We start from the raw sequence: 27,260 nt of genomic DNA, 5'->3' as shown, positions 1-27,260 counted from the left end.
CCTATTCTTATGTATAATTAAAGAATATAACATACAAATAATATTTTATATAATAAAGAAGTACACCTACCAAGGTAAACTGCATAAGATTTGAGTGACATTGAAAGGTGAAATATACCCAAAAAGCATATGAAAAAGAAAAGCAACCGTTAGTATATTCTTTTGAAGAAAAAGAAAGAACTGGAGAGAAATACAGAAAATATTTAAGCTTATTTTCTCTCAACCTTGCCTTCCTTTCCTCGTTTGTCCTTCTTTCCTGCAACTATTTGTCCCATAAATGGGCCTCATATCTCCCAGTCCATCTATGCCTAACAATCATAGAACATATATACAGATAATTGCAGACACATGTAATGTTGAAGCGAAGTTGAAAGGAAGGTAATCGCCACGACTTGAAGAAGAGAAGAAAAGGAAGATAGTACCCTTGTTACACCTCTATATTGTGAAGTTCTTTGTCCAAATGTGTCTATAGATTTATGAGAAACTGGTTCTTCAGCAAGTGATTTTTTTACAACTGGCCTTTTTACGGGTTATCAAACACTTGCAATGGAGATATAGTAGCCAATCCATTCTGAGAACTGGGACTCATTGTGAGCAATAATGATTGAAAATTGCTATTGTTTGCTTCAATTGGAGACTTCCCACTAGAAGAAAATGTCGCCGTCTGCCTAAGCCAAGACTTGAACCCAGAAACTGAACTAGCACTCTCAAAAGGCACATGGTTTATGCCACTCTCATGGTTATGGTTATGGCTATGGCTATGGTTTAAATCATAGTGCTGAAGACAGTGACTACGATTGAGGTTTGTGATTGTCATTGAAATGGTAACTATTTGGATTGAAGAAGAACGGCTTGTGAGACTAATCCTCCCCAGTTTTTTACATCTCCGTTGGTGTTGAAGCTTGGTGCTAGATCAATCACATTGATTCTATTAGAATGGTTTTGAATGACTCTGGGTGATCCTCTTGCTGACAATAAACTCTTGTCTCATTAGAAGGTGAGTTTGAGTAACACCCCAAGAAATCCTCAAGCTTTGGACCGTCCTCACTTGTACTACGTCCTCCTCCATCCATAGTGTTTTCATATCTCCAATCTACCAATTACAATCAAATAGGATGAAATATTACAGCAAAATCATCACAAATCATGTTCAAGTTTTCATTTAAGAAAATAACACATGCACTGAGAAAGAAAGAAAAGGGGAGCATGCAGTACCTGGAGCGCCATTAGATGGACGTCTAAAGGGATCAAAACACCAGGAGATCCATCAGAACGCAAGGCCTGAACAGAGAACCAGGAGCTTGGTCTTCTCTACCAAAAGAACCCTTCATCAAATCTCAAAGTGTGGAGTCAGAGAAAAGCCCAACCATTTACTCATGTTATCTTCACACACAAAATCTACAAGCGATTTTCTCTCTCACATCACTCAAACAATCTCAAAAACTGTGTTTTTTTAATGCGTCTCCCTCCCTTGCATTTGTTCTCTTTGATTCACTGTGACTTCAGGTTTTGGTTTTAAAGCTCAAACTTTTCAAAATTTTTTGGTGAACAGTGCTCTCTCTATCTCACTCTCTCGTCTTATATTCGCAGCCTTTACACCTCTGTATCTGCGGTTTTCGGGTTTTCGTGCCCTCTCTTTCATTTCCTCTCAGTCCTTTTGCAGAGGTGTACATAAGTCCCATGACACGATATTTATTTATAGGATGCAAAGTGTGGACAGATTTAATGCTCATTTACAAAGTTAATTTGTAATTTAGTTTTTATTAGTTTATTAAAATAAAACTAATTTAATCTTTATATTATAAAAATAATTAAATAATTTTTTTTATCAGCATTGATTATGCTTTGTTACTAGTATTTTGTTTTTTAAAAATGATTTTTTTTTCTCCTTATTTTTTCATATTAATCTACTCTTTTTTATATTTTTTTTTTATATAATAGGGAATCAAGAATGAATTAAAAAAGAACACATGACATGGAACAAAATTAAGTTACACATGAATTTAAGAATATAGGAATTAAATATATAGTGGTATTTTTTAAGACTACAAGGACTAATAAATTATTTTTACTTAACTAAAAGGATTAAGTTATAATTAACTCAACATTATTTAAGAACAATTTAGCTCTTTTTCTTAGATTTTACTCTTATTTTGAAGAATGGTTGATGTAAAAGTTGGAACATTGCAACGTGTATTCTTGTTTTATGGTAAAAAATAAATGGAAAGAAAAATAGGCTCTTCACGTAAACAAAATAATTTTTCACATCTACATTTAAGGAGTTTTTTTCATCATTACCATCATCAATAAAGAGCTAAAAATCAAAGTAGGATATTTAAGAGTTTTAATATAAAAAATACATTAAGAATTATAAGAATACATCAATAAAGAGCTAAATCAAAGTAGGATAATAAGAGTTTAATATAAAAATACATTAAGAATTATAAGAATTAAAGGGATGATTTGAAAGTTCTAGAAAATGGGACTGAATTGAACTTTCACAAACTTCTCCTAGGGGAGATCATTTTAGGTTCGGGGGTTTGGGTTTTATAAAAAAAAATAAACAAAATCAAGTTTTTTTTTAAAAACCAAAAACCGGTTCAAATCGACCGGTTTTGGATTGGTTCGGTTTTTACGATTTCAGGCTTATAAAACCCGAAACTGGAACCAAACCGGTCGGTTTTTTCAAAATTTTTAATTGATTTTATTATTTTTTTTCGGTTTGATTTTTTCAGTTATTTTTTCTGGTATTTAGTCGGTTATTCAATTTCTTTGCTCACCACAAACTTCTCCAACCCGATCTAGCCACTGATCTTCCACTTTCGCCACTCTCCAAAACCATCTTTTAGCCACAAATAGCCCTATGAACACCACCAATTGTCTCTTATTTCTCTATCATTCTTTTACATTTTATTTTTATATTTTTTTTAATATATCAAAATTAAGTAAAACCTACGGTTTAAGTCAAGTGTACAAAATTTGATGGTCTAATTAAAATAATGTGAAGTAATGCAAATTTTTTCAAGTAAAAAATCTTTTAATTTTTGGATGAAAAAGTTAAAGTTAAAACAAATGTCTTTGATATTAAATGAGTTAAATTCAAGCCTAAACAAAAAGTAGTGGCTAAGTAGCCCATCATAACTGTTGATCTCGTTTGAACACTCCCTAGGGCTGAACTTTTTATAGAAAACCGGGCTTGAAATAGGTTTTTTATAACTTCAATCTTAAACCAATTGATTTTCGCCTCCTCTACTTATTTCTATTTCTAATTACTGTTAAAAAAGGTTTGGTGTTATAGTTTTGAAACCCGGCGCCGACGGTTCGACCGGGACCTAGTTGATCCAAGATTGGAACCAGGTCAGGTTGAAAAAAAAAATAGGGGAAGGAAAAACCCGGGTGTGACCCCGGCAAGTTTGACTCGGTCAAAAACTCGGTTGCAACACGTTAACTTTTGTTGTTTTTTTCTACTTAAAATAAAAATCGTTTTTGAATTTAAAAAAAAATTGTCCCGGATATCCTAGTCAAAACCCGGAACTTGGACCTTAGACTAGACCAACCATCAAGCCGAGTTTTTGAAAAGTATAGTTTGGGTTATTTTATTGCTCATTGTAATGTTCACATAACATTGCTTCTTCTTTTTTGTGTTTTTTTTTTTTTTTTTGTCATTCAACTCAACTTAATTTCTTTGTAATTCTGTTCTTCCAAGTTATATTAGCATTGTGTTTTTTTTTTTTTCCATGCTTTTTACATATATTAAAGTGAAAAAAATCTAACAGGTCAATTTATAAAAATAAAATTTTAAACTTATACTTAAAAAAAATTAGTATAAGAAGGATCAAAATAAATAAATAAACAATAGAGCTTACTATTCAGAAGGTTTAGGAAACTTCAATTTTTTGTCCTTAAAGTCTTAGTTGATGTGTTTATTTGATCCTTAAAGCTTTAATATTTTATTTTTTGGTCCTAAAATTCATTTTGTTTTTCATTTTTTAATCCCTAAAAGTTGAGAGAGAATAGAGAAAATTATTGAAAAGTAGAAGGACAAAGAGAAAGGCCATTCACGCACATTTTAAATCTTTATTTTCAAGGACTTGTATGAAAGAAAGGAGTTATATGGAGGTGGTTTGGATTTTTCATCTTGCTATAAAAACTAAATTAGGGCTTGGAAAAGTCATCTTGAAAAAATTATGCCAACCCATATAATCAAATATTGAACCATCTAGGTGGTGGCCCAGTGGTAAACGCTTGGGACCAAGAGGTTTGTTCTCTTTGTGGTCTCAGGTTCAAACCATAGGTTGCTCATATGATGGCCACTGGAGGCTTACATGGTCGTTAACTTCAGGGCCCGTTGGATTAGTCGAGGTGCGCACAAGCTGGCCCGGACACCCACGTTAGTAAAAAAAAAAATATATTGTATCCATCTTGAAATTACTTAACATACTTATTAAACCTCTTTCAACTACAATAGATCGATTTGAAAATAAATTCATAAACTTTCTCTACATTATCACTTTGATGAAAATTAGGATATAATTTACACGTTTTTTCATTGATTCCACAATATGTAATACGTTTCTTAAGTGTCATCTAGCTTGAATCTTCAAGAAATTAACTTCAATTGAAGCTTGATTTAGTGGAATTAAGTGATTTGAGGTGGGGTTTTAGTTTAGGGTTAGGGTTTTTATTTTAAAGGATTCTGTCTCTACTGAAAAATAACAACGATACTTATAGGCATTGATTTAGTTAAATGGACTAGCCAATTTAACCTCAACCTTAAAATAATATTATAATTTTCTCCTTTGGTCTTTCTTATACACCTAAAAAATATCTTTTCCATGTAAAAGTTAGTCCAAAACTCAAGGAAATCGAGGGGTCAAAATCTAAAATATTAGGTAGTAGACAAGCTACACGTGCTCTATCTCAATCGGTCGGCCAATTGGTTCGAAGGTATGAACCGGTCAACTGGCTCATATAAAGAACATAAATTTCTGGTTTTGGGGACCATTTCAGATGTTTTATGAGAAAAAAAACACATATATCCAACTTGTTATCTAAAAAACTGAACCTAACTGAAATCTCAAAAATGTTAATGTTTAACGTAGTATCAAAATACTTTGTTTCACTATTTCAACTGGTTGAATTAGAATAACGAACTGGTCAGCCAGTTTATTCAAGATCTACATTGTCGGAGAATTTTGTAGCAGGATAATTTTTTCATGCTAAAAAGGATATATATTTCATCACTAAAACATGTCCAAATTATTTTCAATAATACATACACATAAAGATAAAAATCTCAAATGTCATTAGCATGAATAAAGCCTAAATTCCTCTTTATCTCACAAAAGTGATCCTTACCTAAATGTTTTTAAAATTATTTGTTAGTAAATGTTATGTTCTTTACAAACTCAAAGTATAATATCAGTCTTCATCATATGATCTTTTTAAGAAGCGATGTCTCATTTCAAAAATATGTTTTGTACATGAGTGTTGTATAGCATTCTTAGATAGACTTATTGCAATAATGTTTATCACACTTAATAGGTATATGATTAAAATTAAGTCCAAATCTTATAAGGTTTTGTTTCATCCATAAGTTTTTGTGCACAACAACTACCAACTGTTATATATTCTACTTCAGTTGTAGATAAGGCTAACCAAGTTTCGTTTCTTACAAGCCCTAGTGATGATATTAAAAAGTGACATGTTCCACTAGTACTTTTTTCTATCAACTTTACACCTAGCAAAATCAATATATATAAATAGCTAATCAAACTCAACTCACTTCCTTTCAGATATCACAACCCTAAAATTAATTGTACCATACAAACATCAAAAAAAATTAATTTTACAACCATAACATGGGATTGTTTTAGAACATGCTTGAAACATGCACATATGCAAACACTAAACATAAATATCAAGTCTATTTGCAGTTAAATATAACAAAACCAATCATAACTTAATATTATATGATGTCTACATTCTTACCATTTCCATCCATATTAAGCTTGGTTGATGTTCCCATGGGAGTTTTGGGTTTTTTTGACAAGTTCCATCCCAAATCTGTTTAATAGATCCTTGTTGTATTTGCTTTGATTGATGAAGACGTCACCTCTTGTTTGATTGATTTGCTCATTTCAAACTATCTTACATGCATTTTGCAAATTCCCTCACAAAAAGATTCATTATTATGAATATAATATCATCAACATATATTTGCACAATTAAGATACCATTACCTTTTTCTTTTTTGTGAATTTTTGTCAATATGAAAATACGATATGATTTTTTAAGACTTGACCGTATGCATGAAAACAAGATATTTTTTTGTTTATCGTTTTTGCAATGTTTTGACGAAAACCGGATTCATATCTTTACAGTATAAAAATATAAATCGATATTAATTAAAATGGACAAAAAAAATAGGCAAAAAAATCACAAATATTTTTGGAAAAATATTTGTTTTGAATTTTGCAATGGATCAGACCTGGCCTAAAATAAAACAGGCCAGAACCGGCCCAAAACAAAAACCTTCTTTCTATAAGTCTAGACTTAGCCCAGCCTTAGGGACTGGACTACTAAAGTCTAGCCTGAGAAGATAGTTGGTTATTGTGTTGATCATAAGAACCAGTTAATTATAATTAGATGGTTAGTGTGCGTAGCATAGTAACCGTCTAATTATATTTCATTTTCTACAAAACGTGAATTGCTCATGTTCTGTGTGTAAATGAAATAAACTAGGAATGCCGATAAGAGATGGAGATAAGATTACAATGAGTGAAAGAGCATGTTTGCTGTTGTTGGGGGTGGGTTGAGGTGGCAAAAAATCGATGGTGGCTGCTGTGGCGATGACTGTTCTTTTTCTTCCCCATGTAGAGGCTTAAGCCTATGTTTTTCCTTATCTTTTTCTGTTTTGATTGCTCTTCCCCATGTCATTGTCTTTGTTTTGTCCCCTGTCATCGTGTCTTCTCTTTCTAGTTTGTTTTGCATTTGTTTCTCTCCTCTTTCTCCTCTGTTCTCTCCTGTTTTCCTTTGCTTCTCTCTCTCTCTCTCTCTCTCTCTTTTTTCTTTCAGTTTTCTCTCTCTAACCCTTTTATTCTCCCTCATTTCCTTCTTTTTTCTTATATTTTCTATTTCTTTGTTCTGGTTGTTCCTTTTTTTGTTGTTCAATCTCCTTCGTTCTCTCTCTCTTTTTCTTTTTTTTTTTTTCTCTCCTCTACATCTCAATCAATTCTTCCTTCAACCTATCATCCATCCCGCTCATTTTTATTCTCTTTTTACTCCCTTTGTTGCCTTTCCCCCCCTCTTCTTTCTCTTTATTTCCGCCCCCTTTTTTCTTCTCTACCTCCTAGTATTTATAAGCAGAGGGAGAGAGACTCACCTTGTCTTCTCCAATCATGGGACAGGGTAGGGTGGCTGGGGTGGCCTCTGTGCAACCGCCCAAAGCTGCTTGCAGAGCATGACTCGCTTGTCCAATCTTCATAATGGTTGTATGTGAGGGGCGTGGGTTGTATCAGTTTTGTTGAAAGTAGGAGAGTAAGAGTGGTGTTGCAAGGGCCAGAAACTTCTTCTTCCCCTACCTTTGTGTATCTAAGGGAAGAAGAAGACTCATGGTGCCATTCGAAACGACATCATATTGGCTTTTGTCCTTTTTTTAAAAAATGAATAATACATGAAACAATGTTGTTTTGACCAAAATGTGTTGTTTCATTTAAAAGAAAAGGGCGTCAAAACGTTAATTTTTCAAATCAGTCCAATTTGCGTGCTTTTTCTGTTTTGGTTATTAGTTTCAGATTTCTTCAAACAAGTCTCTAATTGGCCATAAAACTTCAATATTTATACAATTAAGCCCCTGATTTGATCAAATTAACTCTCAAAGATTATAACTTGACCTCAAAACTTTAATTTCTTCCCATTAAAATCCAAATTGACTTAAAAATTATTTTTTTCTTGCAAACAAAACCCACTATAAACTCAATTAAACCTTTTAATAAAATTTAATTGAGTCCATAAACATTTGAATTTGGGCTTTTCTTCCTCAAATTGAATTTTTTTTTTTGTCAACAAGGCTCTCATCAATAAAAAAAAATATACTGTTAAATTTCAATCTTTTGTATTTTTGAATCTCCTTAACCAATTTCTGATTATTTTCTAGGTGCTCCGATAATCCTCCTTCTCACCGCTATCAATTTTTATTTCTTCCACACACACACACACACACATATATATATTATTTTTTTTATTTTCTCTTTCTTTGTGCAGGGACCTAAAAATAGGTTACAACAGGGAAAATGAAAACTTTTCAAAGCCTTGAGCTTGCTCAATGTACACCTCTTCCATGATAAACCATTTAATCAATATCTAAAAGCATTTTTATTGATTATAGTTTAGGCCACGGATGCAAAGATGTCTTTCATAATCAATATCTTCTTCTTGATTATAACCTTTGGCAACTAGTTTGACTTGATTTCTAACTATGATCCCATACTCATCAACTTTGTTCTTGAAAACCCCATTTGTTCCTACAATGGATTGATTGTTAGGTCTAAGGACTAGTTCCCACATATCATTCCTTTCAAATTGACTTGGCTCAATCTTGTATGGTTAAAATCCAATTTGCATCCTTTTTGGCTTCTAGAAATGATTTGGGTTTTATATGAGAAACAAAAACACAATGCTCACTATATCTCTAAAAGATGTTATAGTTTTAGTATCTTCAAATACATTAACAATAATTACTCGGTAGGATGAGATCTTAGATACCTTAGCTTATTTGGTGGCACAAAGGAGTTTATGATATGATCCAAGAAATGGTTGAACAAGAAAATTTTAGATTTTAGCATAATTGTGCCTACTGTTCAGTTTTACAGCAGTAATTATAATTCCAATCCGATGGTTAGATCAAACTAAATATTTACCTAGAGTTTCCTAGAATATTATTCTATGTTGGGGTACAATTTCAGGTCAATCAGAGTTTAGAAAGGCCTTACGATATAGGTTAGAACATGCTATGTGAATTTTTATTGTTTACTTTCCTTTTGGCTTGTGGTCTTTATATTTAGCAAGGATCTTTTTCCTACAAGAATATGACAACTTATTTTTAGGCGTTTCTAATCCTACAACAAAGGTTAAAGGAAGGCAAAAAGGGTGCTTGGAGAGAATTCTTTAAAGCTAAAATTAATTATCCTATATAAACAAAGAAACTAAAAGGGAGGCAACTTCAACAATCAATTTCCTATTGAGAATTATAATTGTTGTCGTAAAACTGGATAGTTAGACACAATTACGCTAGAGTCAAATAATAGTATCAAAGTTCGATGCTCAATTTGAAGCAATTGCAGCTTTTAGAGGCTAAAGTGGAAATTCTAGAATTTTCCTCTTTATTAACCAACAACTTTGATTGGCCTGTGGGACTTCTTTTTCTTTTTTTCATGAAAAAGAGTTATTGTGAGATAATGTTTTGAAAGTCTCAATTGTTTTTGAATTCAATAGCCCGATCCGTTAACAATTTCAAACTAGTAATTGATAAGTCTTGGCCAATGAAAGATTTTTGATTTTTTTTTCCTCATACCTTGTCTTGAATGCCTCCATTTGTTAATTCCCTTTCTTTTAAAAAAAATCATAATGATTAAAGCAAGGGCACTTCTATTCATTAGAAAGTGTTCCATGTTTACATATTAAAAAGGTTTTTCAAGTAGCCACACTTGTTTTTCTTTCTTCACTTATAGCTTGTTGGTTTTAGTTTCAAGTTAAAATCGGAAAATCTCAATGCATTAAAAACAATTTTGCACTTCCTTCTTCCATTTCTTTCTTTAACGCATGGTTTTCTTTTAAGTGAGAGAGTGAAAAAAAAAATTAGTATTGGCTGCTGACTTTACTTCATATATTAGGAAAAACAAATTTTCTCAAACACATAAAAACCCATCAGGCTTCAGGGTGAAGTGTTATAATTAATAAGATTTTTTTAATACATCAAAACATTAATACTAAATATTCATGGTCAATGTTCTATTAAGATTAAGTATTAATTAGAGCTGTTGAGATTAATGCATATTATGTTATTTTATTTTATGAAACAAGTAGTTACTCTCATAAACTGAGGTATGAGAGATACATGTAACTAATATTCAAGTGCTTGTTATATAACATGTACATTGAATTGACCCGCAAGAGAATTACATATAGAGAAATCACTTAAGTCTATGTAAAGGCTTTCGTGATAGTTGTGTAAGTGATTCTTAAACTTGAGATCACTAAGTTATCATAGTAAATCATTTTGTTTTAATAGAATTTAAACAATTTAAGAGATCTCTTCTTAAAAAACAATTTTGATGTAATTAAATAAAAATAATTTAAGGGCTCCTCGCTGTACGAGATCAAATATTTTAATATGCATTATCTCTCAACTTCTCGACTTGATCTTTAGCTATTATTAATAACAATTTTTAATCTTTACCAGTGGCTTTAATATTGGCTCATAAAAGTTTTTAGTTCATAAAAAAATCTCTTGCTACTATAAAACACATTGGGAATGATTACCCTTTTTAAGTTGATTTTTTTTTATGCGATGGCAAAACATAGGGCGATTGACTAGTTATATTACTAAAAGAGTTACCTTCGATCGATGTTGGTGTAGGCCAAATTGCCATCCTTTAAAATTCTAATTATGCCTTTGAGTATGTTAGAAAACAGAAAGCAAGCAGCAGATTGTAGTATTTAGGAGTCTGGTAACTTTTTTTTTTGGGTGTGTTTCCTTAAAAAAGTATAAAATTAAGGTTTTTTTTTTTATTTTTTTTTATGTGTTGATGTCAACAATAAAAAAATATATAAAAAAATAATTTAAAGTATTTTCAAGTAAAAAGCATCCTGCACTACAATATCAAACACATAAAAGTCAGGCACCAATAAAAATATAATACATCATCTCGTTACATTACATCATTTTTTCATTATCTTACATCATATCAAAGATACAGTGACAGAAACATTATAACTTATACATGTACTCATTTCATGTATTAACATAACCTATTTCATGTGGTGAAAGTGTTGTTGCAAATGATTGATTCACTGTGGATTGAAACAGTGAATTTGTTTTTTTTCCCTTGTTAAAAAAAGAAGAAGAAGGAAGAGCTAGCCTTAAGTGGCAATATGGTATTTATGTAGCATATTTTTATCATTCTAGAATTTTTTTTAACCGGCAACTTGGTCTTTTCTCATTTTTTTTGCATAGTCAAATTACTTGAATACCCTTAAAAGCAAACAAACACTTAACTACATGGGCTTTTCTATAATTTCAACAATAATTTTTCATAATTATTATTTAGGACTAGGGGTAATGTGTAATTTGATAAATAAAATAAAAAAAAAACCAAACAATTGATGACTCATATGGTGCACGTGTCAGCCGCTTCACTGGCTTCAGGCAATACATGTAACTAACTACGATGGTAGAAACTGTTACTTTGCCATGTCATTCAATTCATCTCGGCTTCCTCTTCCTCCTTAGGTGGTGCATTCATGGTGACTCTATTTGGTTTGGTGCGATTAAATCTTCTTATTTTCCTTTTCATTTCTTTCTCCTTCGGCTCAATTTGGCGAACTACCTCTTAAAAAAAATTACACTAGCCTTTTTAATTTCTTTCCCTTCATATTTGGTCTATGTATTTTTATTGCAATTTTTTTTATAAAATTGTTTATTGAAATTATTTTCAATTTCATCATCCTTCAATTTTTTTTCATATCTTAATTTTGATCTCTATTCTTTTGATTGTTATTTCTTTATTTGAGACAATTTATAACATTGATTTTTTTTTCATTTTAATTCTCCTTCACTTTTTTTTTTTCTATCGGGTTTAATCCTCTTCAACATAAAATTGATTACGAATTGGTCATCTTGATTGAGCTCGTGTTTGAGATTTCATGAGTTATAATTTTAAAAGATTAACATGAGTTTAAGAGATTTACTCGAGTTTTTTTTTTTTCATGTTATTAGATTAACCAAACTTATTTAAAATCTAGTCGATTTAATGACCCAAGTCTTGAATTTCTTTCCTTCTTTATAAATAATAGCATAGCCTTAACTTTATTCTTATTTATGTGTGGAGAAATTTATCTTGGCCCCTAACATCGCACCAGCCACTGATTTAGATTTACTTGGGTTATTTTTTCTAAAATTTAAATATTTTTTTTTTCTTTTTTAGCGTTTGATATTTGGTACATTATAACTGGGCATTTTAATTTATTTTGATATGGGTTCCATGGTTTTGTCAAGGTCTACCCTAGATCATGAGTTTCATGGGTTAACAATTTGTTGGCACAGGTCGATGTAAATATGACGCCGTTTTAATATATATTTTTTTAAAAACATATGTCATCCAATATGTCATAATTTTAAGTATTTTAAAAGTATTTCAGCCATTATGCATCAATATTTTGACTTATCAACGCCATTTATATTTTTTTAAGGTTGAAAAAAAAAAATGATTCAACCAATGATGTAATGTGAGAAAAAAAAAATAGTTGATTTCTAGAAAAAGTAGAGCACATGTCTTAGCCTATTGGTTTTTTTTTAAAAAAAATCTTATTATCTTTTACATTTATGCAAAAATATTTTGGGGGGGGGGGGTGTTTGTTTTATGAAAAATAATTTATAGATAGAAAATTTTCTACAATGTTTGACAAGTAATAATATAAACAATAGGATAGTACAATGATGATGATGTCTTATAATTATAAATGTGTGTTTGTGGAGATTGGTAAATTAGAGGGAATCTCTTCATCCCCTCCTATAAAAGAATGCTCTATTTATAAATTTTGCAAGCACTGGTTGTTTTACAGTACATAACGAAGAAAAATAACCACTAAAGATCGTTGGAATCAGTTCCAGCCATGGTCATTTTATAGCACACAACAAAGCAAAATATTCACAAAGAATCATTGGGCTCTTTTCTAGCCATGATTGTTTTGCAGCATACAACAAATAAAAAATAACCACCAATTTTCTTTGGTCTTTAATACAAATTGATATGGACGAAAGCGAATGATATAAGAATATGTTACATATCAAAACCCTCAAAGACCAAAAAACACCATAAATATAGGAAGACTCTGAAAATAATTAATTTTATTCATTCATATCTCAACTTACCAAAAAGCTATTACAACCCTTTGTATAGAAAAAAAAAACTAGAAAATATTAACAATATTGAATAGAAAACAAATAAACTAGGAAGAACATTCCCTTCAAATAGGGAAAAAAAAACTAGAAAACAAATCACAATAAAAAAAAATATCTATTTTTCTAAAAAGCTTTTGCATCAATGGTGGTGGCAGAGTGATGAAGTGGCGGTGGCAGTGATAGTAGTTAAGATGGTGCTAGTTACACGATGGTGGTAGTTGAATTTGTTGAATAAAAATTGCGAGTGAACTATCTGTAAATATTTTATATATTTTCATTAGTTGAAAATGTTTATCAACAAATAAATCAAATTTAAAATTTAATTATAAAATATTTTATATTGATAATTTTTTTTATAAAATATTTTATGAAAAACAAATACATATAATCAGGAAAATATTTTCAAATAAAATATTTTGTACAAAAAAAACATTCTCTTAGTTTTGAAATATTTATCAAGATATATGTTTTTGGAGCAGATAAAGATATAGACATACTACTTATTCCAAAATTTTGTCGAGATTAAGCAAAAGGCTCATAACTACATGCAAGGAGCAATAGAGAAATCTAGCATAGTGTCAATGCACTCTCGTTAGACACATTTTAAAATCTACTTTATTTAATTATATAAAAATTAAAATAAATATTCATAAGAAAGATAGTGATTAAAATTTCAGAATTCTATTTTTTCATTCATGTTTTTTTTTATTTTTTTACAATAAAATTTCTTTTTATTAAAAACATGGTTTATTGAATAAAACCTAATTGTAATTTAAAAGATATTCAAAAAAGTTCTATGACTTAAATTAAAGAGAAAAAATGTATTGTCTTAAGAAAAAAACTCCATTTCCTTATTCATATATATTTTTTGTATGAAAATACATTTTTTTTTTTTATTATGATCATTATTTTTAAATATAAACTTATTATGATAATGAAAGAAAATTTAAAACAAATCATGAATGGATCATATTCATGCATGAATAATAAGTCTGGAAAAATGATATAAATCATTTACAATAAAAATAACAAAATAGATATTATATTTTTAATATTAGTTAGAAATATTTTCAAAAATTACTGCATGATAAGGTAATATATAATTATTCATTTAGTAATTGTTAAAATTACCATTGAAGTTCTAATCTTATTCAAAACCGAATAATTATGTAAATGTTATTTTATTAAATTTATTTTAAAAAAATTATTCTAAAATTTTAAAAATAAAAAAGGGTTAAGAGTTATTTGAAAAAAAGCTCGACACCCTTGGGTTCGGAAGAACATGCCCACACACTTGGCCCAAAAAAATACTAAGGGGCCGTTTGTTTCCAGGAATTCACTTCCTGGAAACCATTTTCCTCACTTTCCAATGTTTGGCAAATACATGGAAAGTGAGTCAAAGGAAAGTGAATTCTGGTCAAAGGAAAATATTAACTTTAATATGCGGAAAGTGTTTTCCCCTTTTCATTCTTGGAAAACACTTTCCTTTTTCACTTGAAACAAATCTGACGAAGCTCTTACAACTGATCTCTTCAAAAAATTTGCGTGGCTGGTGGTTGTAAATCTGCTTTTCTCATATCTTCATCTTCAGGTATTTATATTTTTCAAATATTTCTATATTATCTGTTTTTTTTTTCCTGTTCTTTATAATTGTAATAATCTCAGATCTTGATAATCACTTTTCATCCCATCGCCACATTTCTACTCCATACTTTTTCAATCTTTCTGTCCATAGAATTAAGGCCATTTAGGACATCATTTTTTTAGTTGAATCTGTCTGCGAAGAGAGAGCTTTCTCTCAACCGGCCTCCTAGAGTTTAGGTGTTGAATGGCCCCTTGAGTTTGTAATCCTAAAAAATATGGTTAGCTGTTCATGGGAGACCGCAGCATTCAACCAATTCTCGTCAGCTCATAAATATGGTCATAAATGGATGCAAGGTAGGGTGAGATGGTAGATATGATGCCATAAATGAAAGTGAGCGCCCCTGTTTCCTTATTTTCAAGGTGTCGACAAGAGATTAAGATCTCAGCCAATTGAAACCGTGGAGCTGTTTGCTTCTCTTTCATGTGGGTCACGATTTACCTTTATGCAGGGCTAAAATCATGGAATGGATCTTAGGTGTTTCTCCTTTCTTCTTCTCCAGTGACTCTCAAAGCTTCTTTCTTGTCAAAAACTGGGTCGTGTTTTGGCTGGGTAGGGGGGAAATGATAAAGATGGTGGTAAAAACTGGGCGGCGGGGATGGGTTATTTGGCTGTTGCTCCCAAGTAAATAGTGTCAATTGGCTGTGTTGGTATCTTAAGAGAGGAAAATGAGGGGGCGGCGGGGATGGGTTTTTTATTTGATAAGAAATTGCACATGGTTTTTGATAAAAGCCGAGACAACCCATTTTGCTTTCTTTTCTGTTTATTTTTCGTTTCCTGTCTGTGTTTAGCCCAAATCAAAGTGCAACTTCCATGATTTTCCTCTTTGTTCAGCTCTTTCATTCTTTATTCTTGAATAAATTAGTTATTCTACAGGTTCATTTGCCTCAAGATGATGGATGAGAAGTGATCTTTCCTATATTAATGCTTGTGCTTCCTGAATTTGAAATTATTTAAGCAGAAGATATTGGGTTTCTATATTGCTAAAAGTGGAATAACAAGCTTTAGGAAATGCACATTAGAGAGCTGCAGTGTTCCCCCCTGCTTCTGATATTTTGTTGAGTATTTTAGGAAGAATAAATAACTTGTTCTCAAATGAAGTTAGGTAAAGAAATAGAATCACTAGCACGAGGATATAGTAGAGTTTTTGAAAATCATAGGAAAGCAGCCCAAGCAATTCTTGGAAAATAATATTGCATGATGTAACATTCTGATATTCAGGTTCAAATTAATGCCCAAATAGCTATTTTTTTTCTTAGCGCTTTCTATTTTGCTGAATAATGCCCAGATAGCTACGAGATTTCATCATCACTGCATTGTATTTGAAAACTTGAGTTACCTTACAAAATAAATAAAAACATTAGGTGGCCTTCGTGATTTATTAATAATAAATGGACAATGCTGCTGCTCCCCCCCTCCATCCAACAGTGTTAAATGTATAGTTAATCATTATCAGCGAAGCAGTAAGGCATTTAATTAAAAATATTATGAAGCCATTACCCACCCGAATTGCTTTATTTTGCTTTGACTTTCTCGAGCAAGGGTTAATCTTCCCTTCCCTGTTTACGGCATGACCCCAATGCATATCCACGTGATGTATGGGCTGGTGGAATGGCAAAATATTTCTTTAATTATTTCAATCAGGAATTGTTGTAGAGGCAGAATACACTTCTTTCCTCGAAATGTAATTTGTTTCTAGTGTTTCTTGTGCTTCTGGATTTTAATTTAAGAAGTTAAACAAATGATTCAAGAATTGTGGTTGTGAATTATTGTCATGCGCTCTGACTTCATGTGCTTATATTTGAGAAGCAGTTCATATGTACGAATGCATGTTTTGATGATAATTTCTTATATTGATTGTGTAAGTATTTGATATGCTTTTGAATGTTTATTTCTCTATACTTTTTAGGTTTCATTATAAGAAAACTTCACTTTCTTATCATGGATAGTAAGATTAATCATGCAACATGTATGGGAGCAGTTGTAACTGTCATAGCTGCAGGAGTAACTATTATTGAACGAGAAAGAAGTAGAATTTATATACCAAGAGAACCACATATAAATGCAATTGCTCAACGAGAATTCTATATTGATAGCATTTTGAATCGAGGTGATAGACATTGCGTCGAACAAATTCGTATGAAACCAATTGTGTTTTATAATTTGTGTGATGTTCTCACAAGTCGTAACCTATTACGATCAACTCAAAATGTGTCTATTAGGGAGCAAGTAATTGTGTTCTTACAAATTATAGGTCGAAACTAAAGATTTCGTTTTATTAGTGGTATATACTATAGGTCTGTTGAAACTATCCATCGTTACTTTAGAATTGTATTAAAAGCAGTTCTTAAGTTATACAAACACCTTATCAAAGACCAGGGGATACAGTTCCCGCGGAGATAATGAATAATCGCAGATTCTATCCTTATTTTAAGGTATGATAACAATATCAATATTTTTATACATTAATTAATTACATCCAGAAGAAATGGTTATAAATTATTTTTTACATGTTTATATAGGATTGTGTGGGAGCAATTGATGGTACCCATGTTCCTGCAAATGTTCCTGTTGACATTCAAGGAAAGTTTCGAGGTCGAAAAGAGGGAACAACACAAAATGTTTTAGCAGCTATAACTTTTGATTTGAAGTTTATATATGTTTTAGCTGGATGGGAAGGAAGTGCACATGATTCCCGAGTTTTAGGTGATGCACTATCAAGACCTAGTGGACTAAAAATTCCAGAAGGTATAAATTAAATATTTACAATATGCAATAAACATGTAAATTTTCTAATAAGATAAATATAATAATAGGTTTTATTTTTTATTTGTAGGGAAATATTATCTTGGTGATGCTGGTTATGGTATTCGAAAAGGAATCATCACTCCTTTTCGTGGAGTTCGATACCACTTGAATGAGTTTACAGACCGTTCACCGGAAAATGAAAAGGAGTTATTTAATCTTCGACACTCTTCATTACGAACCGCTATTGAGCGAGGGTTTGGTATTTTGAAGAGTCGGTTTAGATCAATTGATGGAAAACCTTTTTGGTCTTATGAAACACAAGTGAATGTTGTGCTTGCATGCTGTATTATTCATAATCACATAATGGGAGTTGATCCCAATGACTTTTTTATGGAAGAAATATGTTCGGAAAGTCAACCAATTAGAAGAACAATCAGCTTAAGCCAACGGGAGGAGAGGGAAGAGAATAGGGAGTGGATAACAAAAAGAGAAATGATTGCATCAACCATGTGGAATGATTATAACACTCAAAGAAACTAGTAATTGAGTGTTAATTATATGTGTTTATTTTTATTATGTCTTTCTTGAGTTTGTATTGTCTTTGTTATATATTTGTATTGTTTGTTGACTTCATTATAATTTATTATGTATTTCATGTGTTCTTCTTTAAATAGTAGTTGTATTTTTTTTTGTATAAAATTAGTTCAATCTAAATATTATATAATTTATTTTGTATAAATTTGTGAATTTTTTTTGTAGAAATGAATACGGCGAAGAATGAAAAATGCAAAGGTAAGCACTTCACATGGTTTAAGCCTATGTCTCACATGCTACTTGAGATATTAGTCGAGGAGGCACTTAAAGGAAACAAGCCTTCTTCCACCTTCAAAGCGGAATCTTTTGCAAAGGTAGCTACAAAAATTAGTCAAAAGTTCAACATGCCATGCGAGCAGAAGCATGTGGAGAATCATCTCAAAACTGTGAAAAAAGAATGGGGAATAATAACCCAACTTAAAAATAAAAGTGGTTTTGGTTGGGATGATTGTTTGAAGATGATTACGGTTTCGAAAGATGTATATGATGAAGAAGTAAAGGTATGATAAATAGTGTATTCTATGTAATTTTTACATTTACTTTTGTTTGCAAAACTTTATACAAGGAACTGAAAATTATATATTCTAATTTATATGAACAGGCACATCTGAATCATGACAAGTATCTCAACAAAAAACTTGATATGTATGAAGCAATGACAATTGTTGTTGGGAAAGACATGGCAACTGGAAATTATGTCAAATCATATGCTGATATCAACCTGGAAGAGAACATTGAAGTGCAATCTATTTCAATTGAAAATGAAGGAGAATATGAAGAAACTTCAAAAGGTAAAGAGACATCTTCATCTAATACCCAAAAGAGGCAACATAAGAAGAGATATCGAACGGATGAAGATGATAGTGTTGAAAAGTTGTCTAAAAAGATTGGAGATGTAGCGCTTGCAATTCAAAGCCTAAGCAAAAATCAACTTGATGTTAATGAGCTATATACAGAAGTGATGAAAGTTGAAGGCTTTGAGGAGATCGCTCTTGGTGATGCTTTTGATTACTTGGTCCAAAATGAAATGTTGGCAAAAGCATTTTTGGCAAAAAATGCTAATTTAAGGAAAATTTGGGTTCATAATTTTGTGAACCGACACTGCTACAGGCCTGATTGCTAGATGATTTCACTATGATAAGAAAGTTTATATTTGTTTTTTGGCAAGTATGTTTACTTGTTTAATTCGGTCTAGTATGTTTATGTTTGTGAATTTGAACTAATATGTATGAATTTGAACCAAAACTTAATATTTATGCATGCTTTTGTTTTATATAAGATATTTATTTTTATTTATAATTGCTTATTTGATATATATTAAGGGGATATTAAAGGGATAATTGCCTATACCTGTAAAAAAAAAAAAAACAAAAAAAATCTTTATCCAAACAACCCATCAAAATATTTTTGTTTTTATTTATCTTGTTAAAAAATCTTCATGCCAAAAAAAACCCAAATATCTAACTCTTACTTTAATACCATAAATTAATTTGGCTTTCTTCATATGAAAAAAAAAACTTATTTTAAGCTTTTAAAATTGAAAAAAATATATTAATAGGTTTTACTTAAAAAATATTTCATAGGCTTATTTCTATATAATATGATATGACATATATAGTTATATTTTATAAAATAAGCTATATATGAATATAACATATAATAATAATAAAAAATTCATTATTATACTTTTTAGATTTTATTTTTTATTGTAAGTGATTAAATATTTATATTAAATATTTATATATATTAGATAAACCTGAAAAAAAATTAATTCATTAATAAATTATTTTCCAGTTCATTTTCCATAACACAAACAAACACTAGAAAGTGTTTTCCAGTTCATTTTCCATAACACTGCCAAATATCGAAAAATACTTTTCCGGAATTCACTTTCCAAAAGGAAACAACTTTCCTGCAAAGAAACAGGGCCTAAAGTACGCTTTGATTTGAGAGGTTAGGCTCAGGCACCTGGTTTCATTTTCTTTTTAATAAACAAACAATACAATTTTTTTAATATAACAAATGACACGTTGTTCGCTTGGACATACAATATGTTGTTTTCTAATTCAAGTTTTGAGCACCTCTAGTGGTTCAAAAGTTGTGATATGAGTTTGTGGACCTTGTAAGCTCAAATTTTAACTTGTTTTAACTTAAAAACATCTATATAATTATTTCCAAGCTTGAAATACCATTTAATTTGATTAAAAATCATAAATAAAATCGAGTTAAAATAAGATTTATGTGTCCCAATCTATTTTTTTTTTTTTTACATTTTTGTATGGAAAAATCATTTTCATTGAATTTTCCTCTTAAAAACAAAGTCATTGACACAAAAACAATTTTTTTTTTTTTGTGGCCGAAATATCATTGATCAAAAACATCCTCTCTTCTTGATCTTTTTCAATGGCTTTCTCTTAATATCCATGACTGAAAGGAGAATAAAAATGAAGTTTTTAATTAAAACAACAAAGTGAAATAAATATAATTTGAAGCTCAATGGGGACAAATGATTTTTTCTATGCTTTTTGAATAGTAAAAAAAAAAGGATTCTTTTTTATATATTAAATGAATCATTTTTCTTTCAATTTATTTATTTTAATTATAACCTAACATTTTATATATTAAAATGAAAGTGCGATGCTACATTAAAAGACCTTAATAATTTAGTAACTTGAACGTCAAGAGGACATTGCGGTGTTGGATCAGCCTGCAAATTTCATGTGGGTTTGGTAATTTCAGCCCAACTCTCTTGAAAACTGGCCTGCCTACACACCTGCAAAGAAAGAGGAGGCCAGCTGGCAAATGTTGGCTAAAACAAGACACAAAAGATGTTCCGAGTTCCGACAAAACAAAACTTCTCCCAACTCTATGCTTGCTAGCTAGCACCAAAGCAAGTCTTCTTTTGAAAAGTCATTCTAACACGTGACCATAGCCCATAGGTTAGATACCGTTTAAGAACAAGATGCAAACCACGTTTTAAATTTTTTTTTTAAAAAAAGTTAATATAATTTATATGGGTTAAATTATTTTGATGTGGTAATATTAAAAATAATTTTTAAAAATAAAAAAATATTATTAATATTCATTACAACACGAAAAGTTATTTAAAAAGTAATCAGCGATAATTTAAAACATACTAAACTTAAAAGCAATCGTGGATCGAAGGGTGCCCTGCCTAGTTCACATGGTAAGGATGAAGGTGGATGCGCAGCGCAATAATATTACCTGCCTAGTCCTGTCGCTACCCTGTCTTCATCTGATAAAGGGAAGGGGGGAGAGTTTACCTGTAATGGCATGGAGTCTGAATAATAATAATAATTATTCGTGCACAAATGGAAATCTGAAAAGGCCATAGGTGTGGGACCAAGGTCATTTCAAAGCAAAGCAAAATAATAATGTATTGCTTTACGTAATTATTTTTTTGTCAACTATAACATCTCCTACGTACGTGTAACTAGATTATTCTCAAGCTATATATTTAGCTTATAGTTTTAATACGTTCCTACGTACGTATTGCTTTACCAAATTCCTTTCCAAGCTGGGTTGATAAAGCGTCGTTCGCCCGAATCTTTTCTCCAAAAAAAATAAATGTAGACAACACTTCGTCTCTAGTTTAAACGCCAGCCAACTTCAGTGGTTGGAAAGTCAGGTTTTCTAATTCTTGAATAAAAAAATTATTTTCAACATTTATTTTTACATGAAAATAATTAAGAAACGTCCAAAGGACCGTAATACCCCAATTTTGGCTTTAGAATAGACAAACAAATGGTCTAAAAATAAAAATCCTGCCTGAATTTAAAAAAAAATTATAAGACCAAATCTATTTCTTTGAGTAAGATAAATACCAAAATACTTTTCAATAGAAACTATTTTCGCATGAAAAAACTCATTTACACTAGTATTGATTGTTTTAGTCACCACACCACAATCGAGCCAACTAAAAACTCTCTCTTTTTTATCATGTAATTCTGTAATTTTTCATCTCTTCTCTCAAATATAAAGACTAAAATGTAATGAAAATGAAATTTGAAACCAAAATATTAACTTATCAAATTAAAGGGACTAAAAATGATTTTGTCCAAAATATTTAAGTAGATAGGTGTGTTTTGAACATTTTTTTAAAAAAAACTTTTGCATTCTTAAATTATTAAGTTCAATCTTGATTAAATGCAATATTGAATGATAATTTTTTTTTTTTTAAAATCAGTTCTATATTTAAACAATAACAAAAAAAAAGACCTTGTATTCTTTCCTTTTGTTAAATTAATCCCTTTTCTTTTGGCAAACAATAAAACAATTGGTTTCTGCAAAATCAAGATCCATTGAAAAGATTTTTTGATATTATAGTAATTACATAGAAAACAAATTAAAATAAATAATACAACTAATTAAATTCTAAGTAACACAATGTTAAAGAATGAATTCAAAAAAAAAAAATGATCAAATTAGAAAAACTATTAAAAAGAAAAAAAAAGGTGCACGGTAGATTGCACAGTAAAATCAGTACATCTCTTTGATTCCTTTTTATTTTAATTATTAGAGTGACTTAATTAATATTGTGGATTGCTTTCTTTTTTCAGAACTTTTTTTTTCTTGTATTGCAGGAATAGCCAGCTTTCTCATCACAGGAATTGATTCCAAGCTATAGGTACCACTTTTCATTCGTCGGAGTCTTTTTTGAAAGGAGGAGCTACATGATCACCATCACCAATAAGTTCCTCCCTTCCTTCTAGGGTTTAAATTAAATATTCTAGTTTATTTTAAAATTGCCTAGCTAGCCACACGAAACTATGTAGTTATTATAAATAATTCTTTAATATTTTCCCCATAAACTTGATAATCCTACGGAATCTTTTTTATTCTCCTATACTATTATTACCTATGAGATACTTTAGTTGACAAGAAGCGATTTTCTATGTAACCGGAAATTATTCTCCGATACACTGATTAATTATCTGTCCCCGTTGAATGGTCTTTTACTTGTAAGTATTATATTAAACAATTAGATTTCCTTCATAATTCTGGGAACCAACCCTATCATTGCTTAATATAAAAATTTATAATGTCCTATCATTACTTAGTATAATGTTTTTTTTTTTTTTTTTTTTTTAATATTGCGTTTCATTATTTTTCTAACATTAAGCAAGAAAACAAGTCTTTGATTGAGCAATTACTTGGTATGGAAGAAAAGACTTTAAGCTCTCGGAGAAATTATTTACAAATTAAACAAAAGAACTAGAAAAAATAAACTCGTAAAACCCTTTACTCGTAAAAATTTATATGTGAATTTAGCTCTCATGTGTGGACATCCAGGGCCTGAAAATCTAATAAAATAATGTCAAGGGTTGAAATATAAGAACTTAAAAAATAAGGATCAAACATGCAAATTAGAAACTTAAGGGACCAAAATAAGTTTTCTAAGCCATTGAAGATTGAAAACGAAAAAAAAAACACACCTTTTGTTTTCTATGTTAGTTTTTGATCATTGCTTCTTCTTCTTTTTTTTTTCTTTTTTTTTTTTCACTTTTTAATTTTTATTATAATTCAAGATTTTATTTTTTAATAGCAATATTTAATATAACACTGGAATAATTGTTGACACATCGAATATGTCAAAGCATGTAAAGAATAATAAATCCTAGCACATAAAACCATGCAAACAAAATTTACAAGGATGATAAAACAAAGAAATAAAGTTTAATAATCACATTGCAAACAAAAAGAAATTGTCTATGAGTGAATAGTCCAATGTACCTTGAAGAACAGCACCCAGAACTGTTCAAAAATCCATGTTCTGTTCAACAGTACACTGGATCTTGTTAACTGTTTTGAAAGAGTTTTTTTTTTTTAAAATTAAAATATTTTTATTTTTTATTAACTTTTAAATTAATATATTTTTAGTGTTTTTAAATTATTTTGATGTTTTGATGTCAAAAATAATTTTTAAAAATAAAAAAATATCATTATCATGTATTTTAATATGAAAAATTATTTAAAAAATAATCATAACTATACTACCAAACAAATAATAATTCATTGTATATGATATTTATATTTTCAGTAATCAAATTTAGGATTCTGGGGTTCATAAATTAATCCAAGGGCATGAACAAGATTCTTTGGATGAATTTTTGTGTCGGTTTCGACCAAACTCGGTTAATTTCTATCAGACTGTGTGAAGTTGACCAGAAGAACACAGCTCGACCCCTTCTCTCTATTTTTTTTTCTCTTAAGAGATAGAATGATCAATAATGGACACAAATCAATCTCTTATTACGTGATGGATATAATCTTTAAAAAATACGTCTCAATCAGCAGGGTAAAGCAGAGATAATCTTGAATATTACCGATGCATAATTACTTATAATATAATCAAAAGTTTCTGCACTTGACCTTTAGCAGACTAATCTGTCACAAGATTTTGTCTACTTCTGCTTTAATAACATTATACGCAGTTCTTTTCTACTGTCACCCGCATGCGTTAGTCATGTGTTCATTATCTCAATTATCACCTTCCGAAGAGGAGATCAGCTTCACCATGTTCATGATTCCAAGCTACGTAAGCGATGTAAACCGTAAAATCTGTCAATGTTACACTTGAGTTCAACAAATGGCACCTCCTCTCTTCCCACCTAACCCTTAAACAGAACAAACTACCGTGCGTCAACCTCTATCGTCCCCTTTTGCAAGCTTTTTTCTTATTTGGGTATATATTATTAGTGTTATTTGCACTTGCAATTGCTTTCTCTATGCAATGCAGAGGTACTCTCTTCAATGTAAACAGTATGTGCTTAGTACTGGAAAGATTGTTGTTCATCAACCGTGGGAAAATATTAATTTCCAACTTCTTTAAGTTTTTTCAAGTATTTAGTTTTTAGTTTATCTGGTTGCGAAGTGAAAATGAAAACAAAATGAAGGAGCCCAAAACTGGGAAAACATTGTTCATCAAAGTTGATGGACAGAAACTTGCCCGTCTGTCGGTTCCTTCACTGTGAAAAAGAAAAAAGAAAAAAAGAAGAAGGAGCCCAAAGCTGGGCAAGCTCTTCGTTTTATTATTATTATTATTATTTTGTATTTAGATTTTAGTTTATTTTGGTAATATGATAACGGTAAGATGTTTAATTTTCGAATACATACGCAACTGTCCTGTCATTAAATTAACCTTTTCGTAAGCTGATAGCAGGCCTTCCTTATCAAAAACAAGAAGAAAACTGTGTTCCGTCAAGATTTTCCATCCACGGCCACATGATCAACCTCTCCGTACGTACGCAGCTGATGACTTTTATTACAATCGTCAGATCAGATCGGTTGTAGCCCTCGATGTCTTGAGATGAACAAGGGAGGTATGGACGCACTAAGGATTATAAAATATTTTCTCTGCAGCAGCCTTTTGTAGTATAGCATGTAACTTGACAAAAACTTTACAGCAATCATGAAGGGCATGATCACTATATTTCCGGGTCTAATATAGTTCCTTTATTTTAATCAGTGACGACCGACCCTTCACTGCCTGACACGAACAAATTAATATAAATAAATGCAAGTGGAAATCCTTCTCCCCCACTTGGAGTGTTAGCCAAAACAGCTCCCTAGAGAAGCAACGGCTCTCTCTCTCTCTCTCCCTCTCTCTCTCAGACACACTCACTCGCAGAAAAAGACAAGCTCGTTGATGGCTTCCATGAAGAAAGAGGGGGTTAAGCCCATGGAAAACATGGCAAACATGCCCAACAAGGGGGCATGGACAGCTGAGGAAGATAGGAAATTGGCTGAGGTTATTGCAATCCATGGCGCAAGAAAATGGAAGACAATTGCAGCCAAAGCAGGTAAGTGCACGCACATACTTTGTTGTTCATATATAATCTTTACCAAGGAAAGAAACAACTTGTTTGAGTTGAATTATGCACTATGTATTGCGATCTGATTTAAGCTTGACGTGTCCTTGTGTTCTTGCAGCTCTCAATAGGTGTGGTAAGAGTTGCAGGCTAAGATGGCTGAATTATTTAAGACCAAACATCAAGAGAGGCAACATTTCTGACCAGGAAGAGGACCTCATACTTAGGCTTCATAAACTACTAGGAAACAGGTAATTAATGTTATCTAGCATTGAGAAACACCAACTCCTAATAGTTATACTCTCCCAATTTCCGTAATTACTCTTGCTGTTTGTATCTTGCACAGTAGTAGTACCCTTTCCTGGAGAGGTAATGTCTAATATATTCAGCGTTCTTGAGCATATTTTAGATGCTCCTTGGTTAGTTTTAGCTCAAGAAAAACACTTACTAGGTTTGAGTTTTTTTTTTGTCCAGGTGGTCACTGATCGCTGGAAGACTGCCGGGTCGAACAGATAATGAGATTAAGAACTATTGGAATTCTCATTTGAGCAAGAAGATAAACCAGAAAGGGAAACAAACTGGAGTTTCAACTAAAGAAGACCACAGAGTTGAGAAAAATATAATAAAAAACAATTTGGATTTGAAAGAAGAGAATAAACCCAGCCAAAGGGGTGAAGAAGAGTCAAAACTGAATTTCAACGTGGATGACTTCTTTGATTTCTCGAATGAAGATCCCTTGAACCTGGAATGGATGAGCCGATTCCTTGAAATAGATAAGGCTTAGATGCTGGTATGTCAGAACAGTCTGTAAATCTTGTCCTCTCTCTTGAATTATTAGTGTAACTACTAATTAGCCATGGGCTATATATTTGACATTCCTGCTGCATGATGATGATTCATGAATCTGCTAGAGTTTATGTGTTCTGTGTATTCTGCCCTCTCCTTCCGTATTGGCTGCCAATCATGCTCTCCACTGATTTTCTTTGATTTTTACCCTCCCACAAACCTTTAGATGCCAACGGCGTGTGCGTGTGTCTCTCTCTCTCTCTCTCTCTCTCTCTCTCTCTCTTTCTCTGTGTGTGTGTGTGTATATAGAAGGTAATTTCAAGTATAGTTAATTTAAAAAAAACATGATAAAACAATATTAATGTTGCGATTTTATTTATTGAAAAAAGCATATTTTTTTTATTTTTTTTTATTTATGTAAATATCATCATTAATAATTTATCAATTACCGGTCAGAGAAGAAAAAGGATTCCAT

The 27,260-nt window shown here is 31.0% G+C and overlaps 2 protein-coding genes across 3 annotated transcripts; both read left to right on the top strand.

Annotated features, from left to right (window-relative positions):
* Nucleotides 1-14,502: 14,502 nt before the first annotated feature.
* LOC118036379 (uncharacterized) lies at nucleotides 14,503-19,445 on the top strand. 2 transcript variants are annotated; one of them, XM_035042044.2, is made up of 4 exons: nucleotides 17,108-17,260; nucleotides 17,348-17,573; nucleotides 18,333-18,667; nucleotides 18,769-19,445. In XM_035042044.2, exons 1-4 carry the CDS (start codon nucleotides 17,228-17,230, stop codon nucleotides 19,288-19,290), a joined length of 1,116 nt encoding a protein of 371 aa, XP_034897935.1. In that variant the 5' UTR covers nucleotides 17,108-17,227; the 3' UTR covers nucleotides 19,291-19,445. The 2 variants fall into 2 exon arrangements, 1 of the variants encoding a protein (XP_034897935.1); XR_012169388.1 differs by lacking the exons at nucleotides 17,108-17,260; nucleotides 18,333-18,667; nucleotides 18,769-19,445 and adding exons at nucleotides 14,503-14,774; nucleotides 17,662-18,228.
* A 6,274-nt stretch (nucleotides 19,446-25,719) lies between these two features.
* LOC118036380 (transcription factor MYB114) lies at nucleotides 25,720-26,929 on the top strand. Its single transcript, XM_035042047.1, has 3 exons — nucleotides 25,720-25,990; nucleotides 26,121-26,250; nucleotides 26,474-26,929. The coding sequence occupies exons 1-3, from the start codon at nucleotides 25,837-25,839 to the stop codon at nucleotides 26,781-26,783; spliced, it is 594 nt and encodes a 197-aa protein (XP_034897938.1). The 5' UTR covers nucleotides 25,720-25,836; the 3' UTR covers nucleotides 26,784-26,929.
* Nucleotides 26,930-27,260: the final 331 nt, after the last annotated feature.

The sequence above is a fragment of the Populus alba genome, chromosome 3 (assembly GCF_005239225.2).
Source record: "Populus alba chromosome 3, ASM523922v2, whole genome shotgun sequence".
Lineage (NCBI taxonomy): Eukaryota > Viridiplantae > Streptophyta > Magnoliopsida > Malpighiales > Salicaceae > Populus > Populus alba.
Note: the sequence above shows the minus strand (reverse complement) of the source record. Positions and strands in the feature narration are given on the sequence as shown.